This window comes from Castanea sativa, chromosome 10, assembly GCF_040712315.1.
Source record: "Castanea sativa cultivar Marrone di Chiusa Pesio chromosome 10, ASM4071231v1".
Taxonomy (NCBI): Eukaryota; Viridiplantae; Streptophyta; class Magnoliopsida; order Fagales; family Fagaceae; genus Castanea; species Castanea sativa.
In genome coordinates this window covers 35,104,414-35,123,559 of record NC_134022.1, presented here as the reverse complement: position 1 = coordinate 35,123,559, position 19,146 = coordinate 35,104,414, and the positions used below count along the sequence as shown (strand labels likewise).

General features: G+C 32.3%; 2 protein-coding genes and 1 non-coding gene across 5 annotated transcripts; 1 reads left to right on the top strand and 2 right to left on the bottom strand.

The window, feature by feature from the left end:
- Nucleotides 1–2,435: 2,435 nt before the first annotated feature.
- On the top strand, nt 2,436–2,509 carry TRNAT-AGU (transfer RNA threonine (anticodon AGU)). The gene has a single exon. It is a non-coding gene; the product is annotated as a tRNA-Thr (tRNA).
- Nucleotides 2,510–3,634: 1,125 nt separating this feature from the next.
- Nucleotides 3,635–10,264, bottom strand: LOC142612139 (putative nucleobase-ascorbate transporter 10). Of its 2 annotated transcripts, none has more exons than XM_075784258.1 (15): nt 9,720–10,264; nt 9,206–9,406; nt 8,714–8,811; nt 8,438–8,614; nt 8,211–8,311; nt 8,018–8,093; nt 7,825–7,896; nt 7,087–7,271; nt 6,196–6,292; nt 5,872–5,958; nt 5,703–5,761; nt 4,865–4,956; nt 4,396–4,473; nt 4,112–4,275; nt 3,635–4,003 (listed from the first exon to the last, which is right to left on the bottom strand). In XM_075784258.1, exons 2-15 carry the CDS (start codon nt 9,390–9,392, stop codon nt 3,785–3,787), a joined length of 1,692 nt encoding a protein of 563 aa, XP_075640373.1. In that variant the 5' UTR covers nt 9,393–9,406; nt 9,720–10,264; the 3' UTR covers nt 3,635–3,784. The 2 variants fall into 2 exon arrangements, with proteins under 2 accessions (XP_075640373.1, XP_075640374.1); XM_075784259.1 differs by having other exon boundaries at nt 7,837–7,896; nt 9,720–10,262.
- Nucleotides 10,265–11,882: 1,618 nt separating this feature from the next.
- Nucleotides 11,883–15,578, bottom strand: LOC142613810 (uncharacterized). Of its 2 annotated transcripts, none has more exons than XM_075786318.1 (2): nt 14,497–15,578; nt 11,883–12,158 (listed from the first exon to the last, which is right to left on the bottom strand). In XM_075786318.1, exon 1 carries the CDS (start codon nt 15,483–15,485, stop codon nt 14,547–14,549), a length of 939 nt encoding a protein of 312 aa, XP_075642433.1. In that variant the 5' UTR covers nt 15,486–15,578; the 3' UTR covers nt 11,883–12,158; nt 14,497–14,546. The 2 variants fall into 2 exon arrangements, with proteins under 2 accessions (XP_075642433.1, XP_075642434.1); XM_075786319.1 differs by having other exon boundaries at nt 12,140–13,290.
- Between the last annotated feature and the right edge of the window lie 3,568 nt (nt 15,579–19,146).

The window sequence follows — 19,146 nt, the reverse complement described above, 5'->3', positions numbered from 1 at the left end:
TTCAAAAAATTATTTTAAAAAATAATTAATTATTGTGTGCCCTTAGAGTACACGTTAACAAAATCATTTATAAAATCAGCATTCAAATTCTGCAGGACAGAGAAATTGAAACAAAAGTATATAATTTTATATGTCTAATCAATGAGGTGATATGTCATGCATTCGGTGTATGTGTAAAACGTGATAGAAAAGATTGAACTATGATTTGAAACGAACCTATAGAACTTTGGCCGTCTAATTAATGAAGTGATATACTATGTATTTGGTGTACGCGTAATACGTGGGAGGAATAATTGCACCATGATATTTATTTTCAAAAAAGAAAAAAAAAGAAAGAAGAAGAAGTAAACTACTACAACCTCGACAGCAATAGTAGGACTGTACGTAGCATTTTAATGGGAATTTACTAGTTTTAGGTCTAATTCACGTCAGTGGACGCTATTTTACAGATCAGCAGGACAAAAAAGATAAAAACCATTAGATACATGCCTGTCAATCAAATGTTTTGATCTGCTGACGACTTTGATTGTGAAGTGTGAACCATGTCCCGATGTCCGAAGTTTACACAACACAGCTAGCGGTAAAAAGCTGTGGTGGATAATTCATCAAAAAAATAAATTTAATTCGTAGTGGATAAATTCAAGTAGTCCACTTCAAGGATTATTTGCTTGTGGTTCACAAAAGGTTCCTTTTGGGCTTTTGGGGCTATATGATTTTTGTAGTGATTCAAGCATTTACCGTGTCTGTATATTAAAAAAAAAATTTAGTCGATTAAATTTAAAATTATGTAAAAATATATGGTCATTATGATAACTATGTAAATGTATATTGACATTATTTATTTTATATTTAATTTTATTCATTTAACTATTTCGAGAACAAAAAAAGATATTACATGGTTGTTGGGTGTGGAAAAAGAAAAAATAAATAAATAAATAAAAATTGATAATTTAATGAAATGTAACGTAAAATAGATAATATGATGTGTAGTGTTTTAAAATAGATAATATGATAATTTAAGAAGCAAGTTCTTAAGTTAACACTTTTGGCTATAACCCAATTAATTTCGAATTATTATCAGTTGTGCCAAGCTGATTGTTCAATAGTGGCCACATGTTCTAGTTAAACCCTTGCCACTTGCACAATAATTTGCAAATTGGCAAACCCCATCATCTTTTGAAGAGGATTTCCAGGATCAAAACTTTGTACAATACTCAAGTCTTATCCTCCAATATCATATAGATTCATAGATTCCATTGTTAGTCCTGATAAATGAACTGACAGAATATGAGCTGAAATATGTACTATGTACTAAGCACATTGAACCAAATATGTGCGACAAATTTTAAACTGTACGCAGTCTTGTCCGTAGAGAATAACAAAATTAATTGAACGGGGATGGAGGCTAATTCAATAGTGTATTGATTTGAGGGGAAACCTCAATAGAAATTCTCATTTTGTAATTGCTATCCGTTGTGGGTGAAGGTTCCTTTTAACCAAGGGCAACGGGGTACATTGAATTTGACTCCACGGTGGAAAAATTTAGACTAACCACATCCACCCTAACCAATCACAACATATTTTAACCACTTAGTTATAAGTTTTTTTTTTTTTTTTTTGGAGAAGAACTTAGTTATAAACTTACTCATACTAAGCTTGGCAATTAGCAATAGTGCGGTAAAACTTAGTACTTTAGGTACTGAGAATAGCAAAATTAATTGAATGAGGATAGAGGTTAATTCTTTTTCTTTTTTTTTTGAATAAATACGAGGTTAATTCAATTAGCCATAGTGTGGTATAATAACTTGAGGGTAAAACTTAGTACTTTAGGCACAATACATTAAGTTGTTTGATCATATTAAAAAACTTTGATTGCATTGATCAATAAAAAAATAAATAAGTTTGTTTTAAGCAATATTAAGTTTAAAACAACTTAGAGTCTGTTTAGTACATGTGTTTAAACACATATTTTCAATTTTTAAATAATATTACATATATTTTCATACACTTTTTCACTCACACATATTTAAAAAAAATATAAATATCATTAAAATAACGTTGCGAAACACCCTTAAATGTTGAATTCAATTGGAATATCAATGTACTGCAAATCCTGCTATGTTGGTCAGATTTTTTTTTTTTTTTTTTCCCTCAACAACTGTGGTCTAAATGATTTGACATCCTATTATTGGTGATGGTGAGTGCCTGGGTTGGTTGTAGAAAGTAGAAACTAGAAAGCATTCAGTACAGTGTGGACCCTCTGTTGTTGTGAGACACCCATTGCATGCAAGAATTTGAAGTTTCTTAGCAGATTAGCACCACTGCCACGCAAATCAAGACTCAAAGATGTTGTAGATTTTGTGTTCTCGGACTGGTCAATAATTTGTCTTAGACTCCTACGTGATTTTAAATTGTTTCAAAAACCAATCAACCAAGCTTTCATAGCTCAGTTGGTTAGAGCACCCGTTTAGTAAGCGGGAGGTCTTGAGTTCGACTCTCAATGAAAGCAAAGGATAATTGGGATTAGAAAAAGATGGTTTTCAACTTTTGGGGAAAACGACTTTTTAGGAATTTCCTCCAAATTGTTTTTTAACTTTTTATGTATAAGAGCTGCCACTTCTGACTTCACCACAAACAGCTTTATTATTATTCTTTGTATTTGGCACAACCTGAACCCCCACTGCAAATGAAAATCAATTTTAATAATGGCAGTTTTGTTGTCTGTGGTGTTTTTCATCTAGTTTTTTTCTCTTCTTTGCAGATTTTCTGCTTGCTCTAGGACAATGTATTTGGTCAGGCTCTCTATTATTGAAAAAAAAAAAACCCCCAATTTAAATGAAAATCAATTTTGAGGTGTCATGGTGACACCTCAAAATTGTGACAGTTTTGTTGTCTGTGGTGTTTTTCATCTAGTTTTTTTCTCTTCTTTGCAGATTTTCTGCTTGCTCTAGGACAGTGTATTTGGTCAGGTTTTTCTATAATTTAAAAAAAAAAAAACCCCAATTTAAATGAAAATCAATTTTGAGGTGTCATGGTGACACCTCAAAATTGTGACAGTTTTGTTGTCTGTGGTGTTTTTCATCTAGTTTTTTTCTCTTCTTTGCAGATTTTCTGCTTGCTCTAGGACAGTGTATTTGGTCAGGTTTTTCTATAATTTAAAAAAAAAAAAAAAACCCCAATTTAAATGAAAATCAATTTTGAGGTGTCATGGTGACACCTCAAAATTGTGACAGTTTTGTTGTCTGTGGTGTTTTTCAGCTAGTTTTTTTTTTTTTTTTTTTCTTCTCTTCTTTGAGGTGTGCTGTTGTTTTAGACTTTTAGTTCTAGTTGCATTCTGTGACCTTGTATTTGCAGATTTTTCTGTTTGTTCCAGTTCCAGGACAATGTATTTGGTCCAGTTTTTCTAATAAAAGTATGAAACCACTTCATTGCAAGCCAACACCGGTATGATGAAGTTCTAAAAATAGTAAAATACTAAATACTACTAATGGTGCATAGATGGAGACTCTGGCAGCAACGTCAATCTTACCAGGGTGGTGTGATGTAATCAACAAAAAGCAGTGAAGAAAAAGAAAATAAAAAAAGCAGACTTTAGTGATTATCTAACCACATCAAACTGGAAGAGAATTAACAGTAGTAACAAAACATTTCAAGGCTTTAAAGATTGAATATATAAACTGCACAATAAAGTAAAAGTTTTTAAGTGCACTTTTGCTTCCCTCTTGCATAATGAGTGAAAAAGAAGAACACTATCTGTAGTAGTTGAATACATTCTTTCATAAGTCTAAAGGGTTGGGAAAAGATTATTAAGTCTGCATGGTAATCCATAGAATTCATCATTTCTAAGATCCGAACTATATAAGCTGAACCTCTCCCACCATTGCAAGCTGGTGTCTTTTCTTGTGGCATCAGTTTCAGGAGAGAGTGAGCAATCCAAAATCAAAGCAACCAGTGCAGCCACCGTTGTGTGGGACATGAAGATGACAGTCACCATATCGTCGAACTGCAAGTTATAAGTCAAAATTAAGTAAAATGCAAATGGTGGGAGCATTAACATATATATTGACTAAGTAATTTGATATGTAAGACCATTTCAGTTCAAGACTCTCACCCATCCAGAGCTGGTGTGAACATGACCAGAGCGGAAATTTATATGATAATATTCTCTAAAGTATTGTGGTACTGAAATTCCCATGAAGAAAGAAAAACCCAATATGAATTTTGTTCTGAAACTGTTCAAGTTACAGAATTGGAGAAAGCCAAGACCTGCAGAAGCTGCACACAACATTACAAACCATGTTACCATTCATTCTGCATTGACAGGAAAACAAAATCTCTAAAAACTGAGCATGATGCCCTGATCATAGGGAAGTTTAGGTGAAATAGAGTACTTACAAACATAGCCAAAGAACACACAGTACAAAGCTGCTACGATTGGTAGAGGTATAGAAGCGAAAAGTGCTCCAAATTTTCCTGGTCAAGAACATGATTACCCACATTTAAATTGATTACATCTTAAATATGATGCAATAGGCATGATTTCAAATCTTCTATATACTACTTTTGGATGCATTTCAGTTCTGAAGATTACAAAGAAAGCAGTTGATGGTGAATGTGAATGATAGGAGTTGTCCTCTCTCCTAGTTTCACATTCTAAGAATAGGATGGAATATTACATTCAGCTGGGCATGGTTTAGAAACTGATTAAGTTTAATACCTAACACTGCCAGGTCCTCAACAGTGAATTTTGTTTTGGAACAACTATCTTTCTGAAAGAGCTCATATTTAATATAAACCACCAGTTACTATAAGTGCAAACAAGCTATAAGCGTTGACATGATAAGAGTTATTTGAGCTAGCATACCAAACACAGAGAAGAAAATCATAAACCCTGCCGATATTTGGATGACTCTTCGACTTCCAACTCTTGTCAATGCCAATAGACCAGCATTTTCCCTATACATGAAGCAAATCACATAAGGAAAAGTAATAAGGAAAAAATGTTCAAATGCTTGGGTTGTCTTCCTTTATCTGTAAATCATGTTTCACCTTGTGTGTGTGAATCTTGTTGTAAAACTACAATGTGTTTTTGTGTTTTATGATCTGACAAAGAATCAAACCTCCTTTAATGTTTTTGCTATTCTATGTCCTTGAAAGTGGGCTCAACCTATGAGAAATGTTATAATATTTCAAAGAAGGCAGTGTATAACCTTCCTCTTCTGTTCTATTCATACCTATTTATTATTACTACCATAAAATGTCTCTTCTATAACAACAATAATTTATTTTTTATTTTGGTGACATAAATTCATATAAGACAGTTGGAAAATGTCAAATGAAGTAGTTGGAAGTTGTACTGTAAACCTAAAATTTTTATATTATTGCTAACAACAATAGTTGGTTTTTTGTTGAAAGTTTATCCCTCCCCCCACTTTTATGTTGTGAACAAATAAAAAAATAAAGGATTTTTTTTTTTTACTTATTTTGATTGAGTATTAGATTGAACCATTTTCTGTCTTTCAACTGCATCAGATCAGATCACTATTAACAGATGATATCCAAAATAAACCTTCTAGTCCATAAACTAGAGTTAGAGGTGGAGCCAGAAGACCTTCATCTGATTTGCTCTATAATAGTTTTTTTTCTTTTTGATAGGATGCTCTATTATAGTTTGTATTGAATAAGAGGTTTGAACTTCTTACACTGAAGCACAAGCGCCAGTTACACATCCAAACATGCCATTGAGCAAAACTCCTACTCCCTGAAAATCAAACAAATGGCAGAAGTGAAGGAGCAGAAAAAAATTTAGTCTACAATGAATAGAGAGAGAATCATGATATGTAAATGAGACATCACATTTACACATCTTACCAGCCAGCCAACTCCACGGCTAATAACAGAAGGTGGCACTGGTGTGGCACTGCCATATCTAGCTGTTGCAAAAAATGTACCAGTAGACTGCAAATAAAAGGGGAAAATTAAGAGAAATATTTTGCATTTGTCTTTCTTTATTTCTGATTTTAGAATGATGAAAATTTGTTTTTCATATTCATAAAGTAAACACAAAAACTGAGAATTTGCACGCGTAATTTACTGCGTACTAGTTTCTGCTTTTGGAAGTAAATTAGAGAAGTTGATGGCAGGGTAGCTAGCTAATAAACAAAAAACACATAAAATAGCTGTTAAACAGTAAACCTCAAAAGTTGAAACAAAAGAAGCAGCCATCATAGCAAAAGCTTCCCCAGCATGAAATGTGGGGCTTCCCCATTGAAACGGGTAAGGAATATATACCCTGCATGTGATAAAACAATGGCATAATGTCATATAATGTAATCAAACTATTCAGTAAGAAGGTGAAATACATAGGCTAAGTTGTCCGAATGATTATGGTCTTTCCATATAATAGGGTGAATTCATACATTGAAAGACTAAAGTCAACGAAGGACAATGGTCCATCAAAATGAAAGAATATAACACCATTTCTATGTTGAATTATATAAGTAATAAATGTGGCATTTATTTGCACTGATTCATACTTTTGAAACACCTTGGAAGCGATAAATATAAAGAATAGAAATAACACTCTCCATAATACAAAGGATGATCATGATGTGGTAAAAGGAAATATCCTGGATATCCTGCTGTCGATGCTACCATCCATTCTTTGCTTGTAATTCAGACAACCATCCTTCTTTATATGCTATTAAGTGGTTAAAAAGAATGGGGAGTTAAAATTAAAAAAAAAAAAAAAAAATCTTCTTTCTCATTATTTTATATTTCAAAAGTATTATTGTTGAATCTCTTGCAGCTTTATGAACAATATGAATGGAACATCAAAAGGGAAGAAAGATAAAAATCTACTTAACAAAGAGGCCATTATGGGTTTAGAACATGATGTCTAGCTCCTGAATTAAAAGAGACTTTTAGGTGCATTTAGGTATTTACATTGTTAACTGTGATTATCAAATGTTAATCTCAACCTCAGATATGCCTCATGAAAGTAAGAGGGGAGATTTATGTGGTTTCAAGAGGGGGGGACGAAAACAGTTACATAATACTTATATGAGCTTGTTTGAAAAATCTCACCAAGGAGCTGCAGTAAAGAGTCCAGCACGATCTGTGCGGCAACTAATCTGAGTTTTTGCAGGTCTGTTGTTATACACACCACTTGAGGTGAGAAGTTGTGCATATATCCATACAATTGAAACTGAGAATAGCACTGCAAATCGATCCCATATTGGCCTCTTTGGTATCAAAATTTGAGGAAGATACTGCAAAAGCATAAACCGACACCACAAGTGAAAAATAAAGAAGAAAGAGAATCATCAATCATCAAACTTCATATGATACACACACACATATATATAAAGCACATTTACCTCACTCCCCACTCCATCTTATGAGGGGAAGGAAGGAATTTGAGCTAGAGTTCATTGGCAGTTTGAAAAATGATCGTATTAAGCAACACATTATGCAGGTGGAGAGTTAGGCCTTTAATATCTATCTACTACTGTCCTACAAACAAAGTACGCCCAATTGAATGACAAATTTCCTTGATGCATCCTTTAATTTGAAAATAACAGTCAATTTCCACTCAACTCTACTCTATTTAACAAGTATTGTTATTAAAAACAAAGTCATAGACTCTTCATCTCTCTCTCTCTCTCTAGAAACAAGAGTCTTTCAGTGGTTTGCCCTAGAGAGAATTTTATCCCTAACCAATTCTCAAATAAATAATATGATATGGTATGATTCTAAACGGGCGTCACCCAGAATAAATAGAAGTAAGGTGGGGTGAAGAGAGTGACTGGATTGGAAGAGAACCTGGCTACTTGCCTGAGAGATGAAAACCATTACAATCAACCCGGGAAGGCCAATTTCAACACATTTTGACAGCTGCAACATAAAAAGGAAGAAAAACATGGAAACTCTTGAAGTCAAACAAAAAAAAGAATGCTTTGATAAAAAATTAGCAATTATTAATTAGGGTAAAGATAAAAGATTTAGAACTCTTTACCATGGGGAAACCAAGATGATAAAGCCCAAAACCCGTCAAAGTTACATATGGAACGACAGAAAGGGGGCTCAGAAACCTAATTCAGCAAGCAATTAAAGAAATTAACGATCATGAGATAGCTAACACATTATTTTCTTGTAAACTAATAAAAAAGCCTAGGAATTTATGAAACTGGAAGTTATGGATAATATACCTAACAGCATTTCTCCAAAAGCCTAAGAAACCCATTGCAGTCTGGAAACATGCAGTAATAATTAAAGCACCTTGTATCCCTCTCATAGTCTCCATGAACCTCTGAAAATTCACCCATGAGGCAAAGGGATTAGTATAGCACAATGTCAAACCTCTCAATTAAAATAAAAATTACAAAAAAAAAAAAAAAAAAAACAAACAAAGCCAAAGACATGTATAAAGATCAACCTCATGAGGATCTGTATATGCATTATATCTACGGGCTAATACAATTGAAGTTGTGGGTATAATATATGAATATGAACCCACAACCACAGAGGGAAGTCTGGTCCCAAATAAAGACTGCAATAGTGTGCTCAATCCTGAAACAAAAAGTAAGGTCTGTATCACTCTAGCCTTCTCAGCCTGCAATGACAAAAATAACCTCAAGTAAATTAAATAATTAGGCAAATTAATTAAGAAAGAAGAGAAACAACATTCAAGAAAATGTAGTCTAATCCTTACATCATTGCCTCCCATCTGAGGAACAATGATACTTGGGATCAAAACGGTAATGCCAAGCATCAGTACATAATGCTGGAATCCCAACACAACAGCTTCAGCTGCATCATGACAAAAATGTAAGTCCTTCTCATCCAAATTTGGACTTAAATTACAATGAAATAATTTTTTTTATTTTTAGAAAGGCACATAAATATTGAATTATGAATTTACATTAATTTTTTGTATTGGTAAATCTAATTGGTAAATGGATTAGTACAATGATCCAATAAACTAAAATAAAGATCAAAGGTGAAACATAACATCAAGAAGCAAAATCAATAAATCTCAATGTAAAGACATTAAGCCAAAAAAATCTTGTAGCTCAATGTCATGTTCTCCTATACTCACGGAAAACAAAGATTCAAATCCCCCCTCATTCTTGCAACTATCGAATTATCAAACAATATGAGACATGGCTATATATATGTGGAGAGAGAGAGAGAGAGTACGGACGCCATGGAGGAGGACTGTTAATGCAATACTGAATGCCAGGTAGCTGCTCCTTTACCGGTTGTGGTTGAACCTCCTCAGGCTTTTTGTTGTTGTTGTTGCCACCACCTCCATTACCGGTATTGCCAGCATTGTTGCCACCACCACTATTACCAGTATTGCCAGCATTGTTGCCGCCACCTTGGGCCATGTCTTTTTGAGAAACTGTTACAAAGGAGGGAAGGTCAAGAAAAGAAAAAGGTTTATTATAGAAGAAGAGCTAAAAGTCTAAACAAGTGACTAGTGTTCTTGAAAAAAATTCGACCGTTACATGTATTTATAAGGAGATATCATTATAAAAGACTATATCAATTTAATAATTATCAGAAAGAATGATAATCATACTTAATGCTGCAGTAATGCATTAGCTTCAATCAAAAGTAATATGATTGACGGAATAAACAAGTTAGAAAGACTAAGATATTTGAAATAGTACAGTTTTGAAAGAAGAAAAATAAACAAGATGTCAATTATTTACTCTTTTTGTTCGCAGAGCCATGAGCAAGGCCTCCCCACTTTTACAGTGTACAGTCCACTCTCTCTCGCAGTCTGCGTCTTCTTCAGCAATGGATTAACAAAGATAATGTTTAACTAAAATAAATGGGAAATCAAATATGCCATTTTACCAAATAGAGATATATAATATCACCGTTAATTTTTTTTTTTTTTTTTGAGATAAAAGATAGACCGTTAATTCATTTCTGATTAGTACTACCTATAGTTAGTATCTTGATTTTTTTTTTTTTTTTTTTTGAGAAGATATTTAGTATCTAATTAAATACCAACATCTAGTTTTCTACTAGTTGTTAGAAGAACGGTTACAAAAATGAAATCTTTGGACTTATTTCCTTAATGAAAGGTACATAATTTGTCATTCATAGCTGGGTGTAAATTGTCATTATTTTCAATGATTTCCATAATATTTCATTTTTAATTGGGAATGATTCACCACGTAATGATGATTAATGGAATTGAAGGAATTAGACTCATAATGGGAAGGAAAGTGGGGAACATGATCGAGCTTTATATATATATATATATATATATATATATATAACATATTTAATTGTCAAAAAAAAAACTTATTTTCTTTTAGTTGGAGTAAAAAAAGAAATAGAAAAAGAAAGTAATATATCGGCTAAATTTTTTTGAATGATGCAGATCAATTCAGTTAAGCCCCCATTCTTATACTAAATGAATAATCAGGTCCTTGGAAAAAATTAGTTTTTATGACTCATTCACTTACCACTTATCATTAAACTTGCCTCAAAGCGCACGTTGCATGTACCCAGAGGCTCTTATATTTTTTTTGAATAAAGATCTCTTAGTTTTTTTTTTTTTTTTTCCCATTAAATTTTGGGTGTTTTTTACCTAAATTATTTATTAAAAAAATGAACCTAAAGGAAAAAAAAAAAAAAAAAAAAATCCTAAATTTTAGAAATTCTCTTTTTGAATTTAAAATGAAATTTGTTATTTGACATTTATGACTTTATTTTTAAGAGAAGTTACATTTCATTATAGTATTTTTGAACTACATAAAGGGATCCTTCTTTTATATATATATAGTATAGAAGTATAAATAACATTAGTTCAAAATACCAAGGCCCCGTCCGTTTGGAGTGAAAATAGGGAGGATAGAAAACTAAGAGAGGAAAATAGGCATTTTTCACTGTTCGTTTGGAGAGAAAAGAAATGGAGGATGGAAAACCGGGAGGAAAATTTTCCTCCCGGGCCCACAAAAAATTTCCTCCCAAATTGGGAGGAAAATGGTGGGAGAAAACATTGAGATGGGGGCTTTTACTAAAAAGCCCCCATCCTACTTGACCTTTTTTTTTTTTTTTTTTTTTTAACGTTATCGAGAACGTTTTTTTTTTCTTTTCTTTTTAATGTTACTGTCTAAATGTTTTTTTTTTTTTTTTCAACGTTACTGAGCACGTTTTTTTTTTTAACGTTACTGTCTGAAAGTTTTTTTTTTTTTCAACATCTGAAGGTTTTTTTTTTCAACATCTTACATATTATGTAATAAGGGTATAACAATCAATTTATATAAATTACATTTTCCATCCTCCCACTTTTTCACTCCTCCAACCGAACACACAAGAGGAAAAACTAAATATTTTTCATCCTCTCACTTTTTCATCTTTTCACAATTTTCGATCCTCCTATTTTTTCACTCTTTCAACCGAACAGACCCCAAGTATTTTGGGAATAGCGTTGGACACAAGCTCAGAGAATTTCTTCAATGGCCAATCTAGAGATGATTTTGCAGCTAAAAGCAAGAAACAAAGTACTGCAAAAGCTACTGCATACCAAAACCTGACAGGTATTTAACCCCATTAACTACTTGATAGCAGAGAGCCAGTCATTACTACTTGATAGCAGACAGCCAGAGAGTAATGTAAGGCAGTATCTATACTTATACATAAGAATGGCTATATCAAAATTGTAAAGTAATGACTTCCAGTTCTTTTTCTCTTTTCTTTTTGGGAGGGGGGGTGGTGTTATCTTATGCATTACTTATATGCATCTTATCTCTCATAGCATGTTAGAGGCGGGATGCATATAGCCGCTGCATGATATACTTTCTGGGAGATACAGGAAAGGTGCTAATTATTCTGATTCTTCTATGGTGATGCACAGATTTATGGTCAAATCCATTAAAGAGAGTGACCAAACCAAGTAAATGAAATTAATTGTATCACTTGCCTATTTAGAAGGGCGGTTTAGATCCACTTTCTTAAAGTAAATCTAAAACCCTAAATTTTTTTCTAGGTACAGCTCTTTCAAACAATCCATTTTCAAAATACTGAAAAACAAACTGTACCAAACAGGCATGGATCAATATGATATCAATTACTTTAAATAGTATTAATTACTTCTTCCCTTTCTCCTTCTCCAGCAGCCACTTCTAGCAAACCTGCATTCAAGATATACTTTCTAAGGAAAAATAAAAATGTTAACTTAAAAGGTTTTCATTGATAATTAATCCGAATAACCAGAATTAGTCACGAGAGATTCTAAAGTTTCCTTTTCGCATTTTAAAAGCAACCAATTGAAGCATAATGTAACGTAAAAAAAAAAAAATGAAGCATGACGAGCAAACAATCAAATAAAACATCAGTAATGATTAAAAATATTGAGTTTAGGCAACCCTAATTAAAATTGCCAAAGTAATGTTTTTTCAAAAGCAGTAATTATTAAAGGTGTGTGTGTGTGTGTGTGTGTGTGTGTGTGTGTGTGTGGTGTGAGGGAGAGTTAAAAACTCAAATGCTTCAGAGTATCTTCCAGAATATTTATTTGGTTATGGCAGTAATCTTTAGTCTTTACACGCAAGTCAACTTTTGTGCAGTATTAAAAACTCAGGGATTCCAGACTAACAGAAATGCTATTTCATTTTAAGATCATAAGAGTTCTGCGTGCATAAAATTTCTAACTGCAGATACATAATATGGCAGTCATAGAAGGGTTCTTAAGTTCTAGTAGTAGGTAAAATTAGTCATTCTAGAGAAAATTAATATTTACTGGTTAAGAACAGGTTGGAAACTATATTAAGTTCATGAACACAAAAAAAGACCAGCCTTGATCAGTGAGCAAACTAGAAAGAACACACCCTTGGATTATCTATCTATTAAGGAAAACATATAAAAAGAGAACAAATAACCTCCTTAAGAACTGTGATGTCTTATAAGTTCTAATTATTTTTCTAAGATTTCATTGCCAAGCATAAAATTTTATTATCATCCAAAAATGAAAAGTCAACATCACCTTTAACAAACAAACTCTTATTAAAAACTATATGTACTATAATCATCTGCCAAGTCTTTCAGTATGGTTATCATTAATAAGCCAATTTTGCATACCGCATTTCTAAATTCTAAGCTCTACTTAGAGAATTTAACAGCTAACATGTTTCATCTTTCAGAGCACTGTCTCAAATTTTCCTCAGAAACTAGAAGTTCTACCTACACAACTAGTTGCTGACTTATGACCCAAATCCCGTTCTCCGTTTCAGTTTAACACCTCCTAAAGCTTCATGTAATAACTTTCCCCTACACATTGTACAAATATCATTGCTGAAACAATCATTTATCAGAAATTAATATTAGCAAATTGCAACCCACAATGCCACATTTAAAATCAGTATCACCAACTGACATCCAATTTCCATCTCATCCAACGAAAATGATATAATCAAAAGATAAAATGGAACACCACACGAAGAAAAACTAAATATTCTAAAGATATACCTCAATGAATCTCAAGTTTCCCTATCTTTCTCAAGTCCCAGTGGACAAGCATCATTTTGTTGTGTAATTCCCCTTGTTGAAAATCATACACAGAATACCAAATACTATGATTTGCATTTTGCAAAGATTAATATCCTCCAAATCAAGCAATGCATCACATTTACAAACACATCATTTCTAAAACAATTACAATTACTTATTAATGAATGTGCTGCTTATTATTTGAGTCATGTTCAACATAACATGCTTTTTAAACTATTCTATTCAAGTAATGCATGCTTGGCCACTTGATAATATATAATAAGCTACCTTATTGAATTTACAGTAAGTATAATAAGGTGCTCTTAATATGCCCTCACAACAAATAAGGAAAGCATTATAATTCTTCCCCACTCTCTCTCTCTCTCTAGTCAGACAGTGCTTATCTAATTCTCTAAACATTATTGTGATTTATTAGCTAATTCTTTAAGACAACACCTTCAATTATGTGTACCATTTAAAGTTAATGAACCAGAAGGATAGTATTTTTCTTTAAGCAGAATTATCATTTATTATCAACCAAAAAAACCCGATCATTTCTTCAATCCCTCAACTTCTCGGTTTATTATTTTGTGCAACAGTTGCATACAACATTCTTTTAGCGTGGGAGTGGAACACACCTCCGACTGAGAACGGTTACACTTACACACAATACCACCTCCAAGTTCTCTGACTGCTACATCAAAATTCACGAAACTCTATCAACACGCTAAACCTACAGTTTAAAGCTTCACCTATTCATTGCACTCTCCTTAGCCACATATTGAAATTGTTTCAATCATTTCAGTTCATCATAAACACATATAAACGAAACACACAAAATTCTTAGAAAGCAAGCAAACAACATTGCATATGCTAACCAAATTCTAATCATTCATACTCAACAGCAACAAACAAAGGTATTATTGATTCCAAAATCTCCATTCACACACACACACAATGATAGCAAAGGGAACAAGGTAATCTCACCAAAATAAGCACCGTTGCACCAAAAACCGCAGAGCATTTGAAAGTTGAAACTACATCGATTTCTTCGGCTCGGTGATCGAGCTGTGATTGTGAACACCACCAATCTCTCCCTTCTTAACCCAAACCATTCCAGCACCACTAGGATTCTGTACCTCTTTGCGATCACCAAACTTGGAAGAGCCTCTGTAATCCCTGTAACTTCCTCCAAAGCTCCGATTCTCTCTGTGACCGTGATAAATACCGGTGTTCGGCCTCGTCACTCTAACATTCCCTTTTCCAATTGTGAAATCCCCAAATTTCCGTTCAATCTTCGACGTCGGCCTGAATTCGCTCTTTTTTCCCTCCGATTCGCCGTTCGTTTTCGCCGGAGAGTTCTCCTTCTCGCTAATCACTTTCGGCGCGTGTGACGCACCTCCCGTCACCTCCACCTCCTCCTTCTCCTTCACTTTCTCTTCCTCTGACCTAGGTTTCATTTTCTTCTTCTTCTTCGTCCCTTTTCTCTTCTTGTTCTTCTTCTCATTGTTGTTCTCCTTGGCTTCCTCGCCAGTTTGCTCCTTACGAGCACTCACATTCCCGGCACCAACCTCCACGGCCACGACCGCCGCCGACTCCTCCGGCTTCTTCGCAGGGCTCACCTCCACCACCGCTCGACGATTTCCCCGCCAAATTGGCTGTCTCCGGTCGGGCTTGCGATCATCCGTGTTGAATTTGAGACGACCCTGGCTCTGAACCCGTTTTCGCTTCAGCTCTTCCTCCTCTCGTTCCCGAAGCTTCTGCGGCTGAAGCTTCCTCTGTCGCTCCTTTTCTTTTTCTGCTGCTTCCTTTTGCTCCATCTCCTTCAGCTTGCTCTGTTTCTCTCGAAGCCATCGTTCCTCGAGCTGAACAATCGTGACGAAGTTGGAAGGCACAGAAGGACTATTCTCCTTCTTCTTGTTCTTCCTGTTGTTGTTTTGATTGTTGTTGCTGTTCTTGACTTCGTCCACCTCCATTGGAAGGAAGCACCACCACAAAAAGGAAAGAAAGCAAGAAACAGTAAAACAAACTGTTATTTGCTTTGGGAAAGAAAACAAAAACTGTTTTATTACCAGTGGAGCCTCCTAAAATAGTCTCAACTCTGAAGACTATTTAATTATAGTAAATATGAAATTTGCAAGTCTGTTAATTAAAACTAGTCTCATCACACGCTCTCGTAGCACGCGCTAAGCATGTATGATGAAACTTTTTTTTTTTTTTTTAATTTTGAGTCTAATATAATTTTTTAATTTGAATTTATCTGTTATTAGTAAGGTTACATATGAAATAATTTTTATAAAACTAAAATTTAAAATTTAAAATAGAGTAAATTATGGTGTTAGTGTGTGTTAATTTATAGAAACAAAATTGTATGAAACCTATGTGACATATGTTTAAATAGAAAGATTGATAATTTTTAGGAAAAAAAGTTTTTCTGGTAGATTTAAAAAAAAAAAAATTTATGTTGAATTACAATTTTAACCATAGTTTTTATTTTTTAAGAATATGGATTATCTAATTAGATTATGAGTATTTTTGACATTTTTTAAAACCAAAGCCCATGCGTACTTTACTTTAGATTCCCAATTTGATATTGACCTTTTTTTTTTTTGAGAGAGTTTCAACCTATAGCGCTTGTTCCTGATAATGGCTCTTTATTATCAGACCAAGATACCAATCAGTTTTTGGTGTAGGTAGGGATTGAACCCAGATCTCTTATACAACCATTAGAGACTTTACCAGCTGAGCTAATTGGAACCCATTTATTGACATGTTCAATAAAAACTTAAAAAGATAATGTACTATTTCTATTTTAAAAAAAAATAGTTTTTACCTTATCAGTTTCTATCTTTTAATCTTTTTTTTTTAATCTAGAGTTTTAAATGTAGAATTTAGTGGGGAAGGATCCCCTCCTATTTTAATTCTGCTATCCTTTCTAATTTTTAACTAGATGAGAGACATGTCACATTAAAAAAAAAAACAATTGTTTTAAAAATCATATATACACCACAAAGTCAAATAAATTTACAAATTTAATTAAGAATTGAAGGGGATTAGAGAATTCCAATGAAAGGGGAGGACTCAATAGGAGACTTAGGGGGATATTTTATATTTAGATGTAGGACATGTAGTATTTAAAAATCAAATGTCATATATTGCACATTTGAGATAGAGTAAAGCAACAAAAAAAATATCGAGAAGTGTCAAATAAGTTATAAGGATCTTATCTATATCCCTATTTAGTAGGGTTGTAAGAAGTATAAATTTAGCCCTCGGAATTTAATTATAGAATTAAAAATTCAACTAAGAAATGCTTTAATATAAGGCATGTGGAAAATTATGGTACCGAAGTGCTTCAAAGTTATTAGAAAACAGTTTGGTGACCAATCACTAATTTAAAAAAAAAAAAAAAAAAATTACTAGTAAATAGTTTTTAAAAACTATAACTAGCATATTATTGAGCTTTATCACTAAAACTCATAATTTCAACATTAGAGGAAATTTTTTGGTTAAAGTGAATTGGCGTAGAGTAAAGAGACAAATACCAAGAAGTGTCAATTGAGTTATAAGACTCTTATCCCTATTTCTATATAGTATTGATGTAATAGGTAAAATTTTAGCTCTATAGCTTTAATGGCAGTGCTTTTATGATAAATAATTTTAAAATGTTTTATTATAAGGCATTTGGCAAATTTTGGTAACCAATTACTAAAGAGATTTAAAAAAAAAAATTAGTTAAGAGATTTTAAATGTGAAAAATGGCCATAGATGATAGATGAAAAAAACTACAATGGTATATTAACGAGCTTAATGCTAAAAAATCATTCTTAAAAAAAAAACTTAATGCTAAAACTCATTATCCTACCTCATCCGTCAATTGTGTTCCTTCCAATTTAGGAGGAAAGAGAGAAAGAAGAAAGAAGTTAAAAGGTGAGAAGAAAAAAGACAAATAAAAACTAAGTGTTGTTTGGTAAGATTATTTAAATATAATTTTTTGTTTTGCAATTCATAAAATAGTGGGTCTTACACATGAATTTATTGTTTGGTTAATATTTTCTAAATGATGCTTTTCAGAAAATTGTATCATTTTTTCTTGGTTTAGAACAAGATTTGGCAAACAGCTAGAGGTGTTTTTAGGATACATAAAATGCTTTTAATGACATAGGGTGTGTTTGGATAGCGTTTATTTACTGAAAAATAAAAACACTGCAGCAAAATAATTTTTAAATGTGTGAATAGTATTGTGGGACCTATTTTTAATTAAAGTTTTAGTAAAAAAGATAGTGGGTCCCAGTACAGTGCACGGGACCCACTGACAAACATGATGGAGGGCTTCTCAGTAAAAAAAAAAACTAAAAACTAAAAACGCATACGTCAAAACTGAAACGCTATTCAAACACTGCTATAGTTGTAAATAAATTGAAAACAGTGAATCTCACATATTTGTCCAAACTCTTTTATCTCTTAAATTAAGGAACTTATCTTTATCATAAAAAGACTTCTCACACTTCAAATTTGAGACTTATCATTAAAAAAAAATAGAAAAAAAGTATATGATGAGCTTTATTCCATCTACAAAAAAGTAATGTACACATTACTTTTTGTAATTTTTTTAAAATTTTAAAAATAGAAATAGTCTTTCAAATAATTATTTTTTGTTTTTATTATTTTGAAAATTGTTCTTCAAAATGAGAGCCGAACACATATACTATAAAAATTATTATCTTAAAACTATTTTTAAATTCAATTTTTTGAAAATTATTTTTATACTATTTTGAAAATAAAAACAAAAATCCACCTACCAATTTATTTATTCTTTTTTTTAAGGATTTATTTTATCTCTTGCTTTGCTTGGCGAAGAAGTTGTACTTTACTTCGTTTAGAAGTCTGACGCATCACTTTTTTCATTTCCCTTTGGAAAAAAACATTATAAATGCTCCAATAAATAAAAATAACTAATAATATACTTACTTGTTGCATTATTAACGTCACATTGTTAGGGACTTGGGGGTATATCAATTTTACATAAGCAATATAATTGTTCCGTCAACTTTTTTTTTTTATATATAAAATAAAAACCAACTAAATGGTAAATAATTAATTTTTGTTATTTATCCATATTGGACCGATCAAGTTAATTTCCATTTTAGTTTATAATTTTTTATTATAAAATTTGTAGTATTTATTAAGCGTGTAAATTTTGTAGTATTTATAGTAATTTTCATATATAAATAACCAAAAAATTATTTCAAAAAAAGTACTTCATGCATAGAGTACATGTTGGAGCGTTTTAATATTATATTTTTCTCTTAAATATAACAATATTCTTAAGCATGATTCAGTTTCTCTTTGTGTTATTTTCATTATTATTGTATTTGCATCAACAGAACACAAATAAATATTTTTTGTTTTATATTTTAAAATTTTGAGAAATTAATTTATAATATTTAAAAAATGACAATTAAAACTCTCATTAGAATAATAATTGCTATTTTTGTGCATACTTTATAATCACTCTTGACACTTAAATCTACTTATGTCCAAATGTTTTGCCTTTCAACAAAGCTCAAAGAACTTTTTTTTTTTTCCTGTCAATTGTTGGGCTCAGGCCCAATGAACCTTATACAATGAAATTTG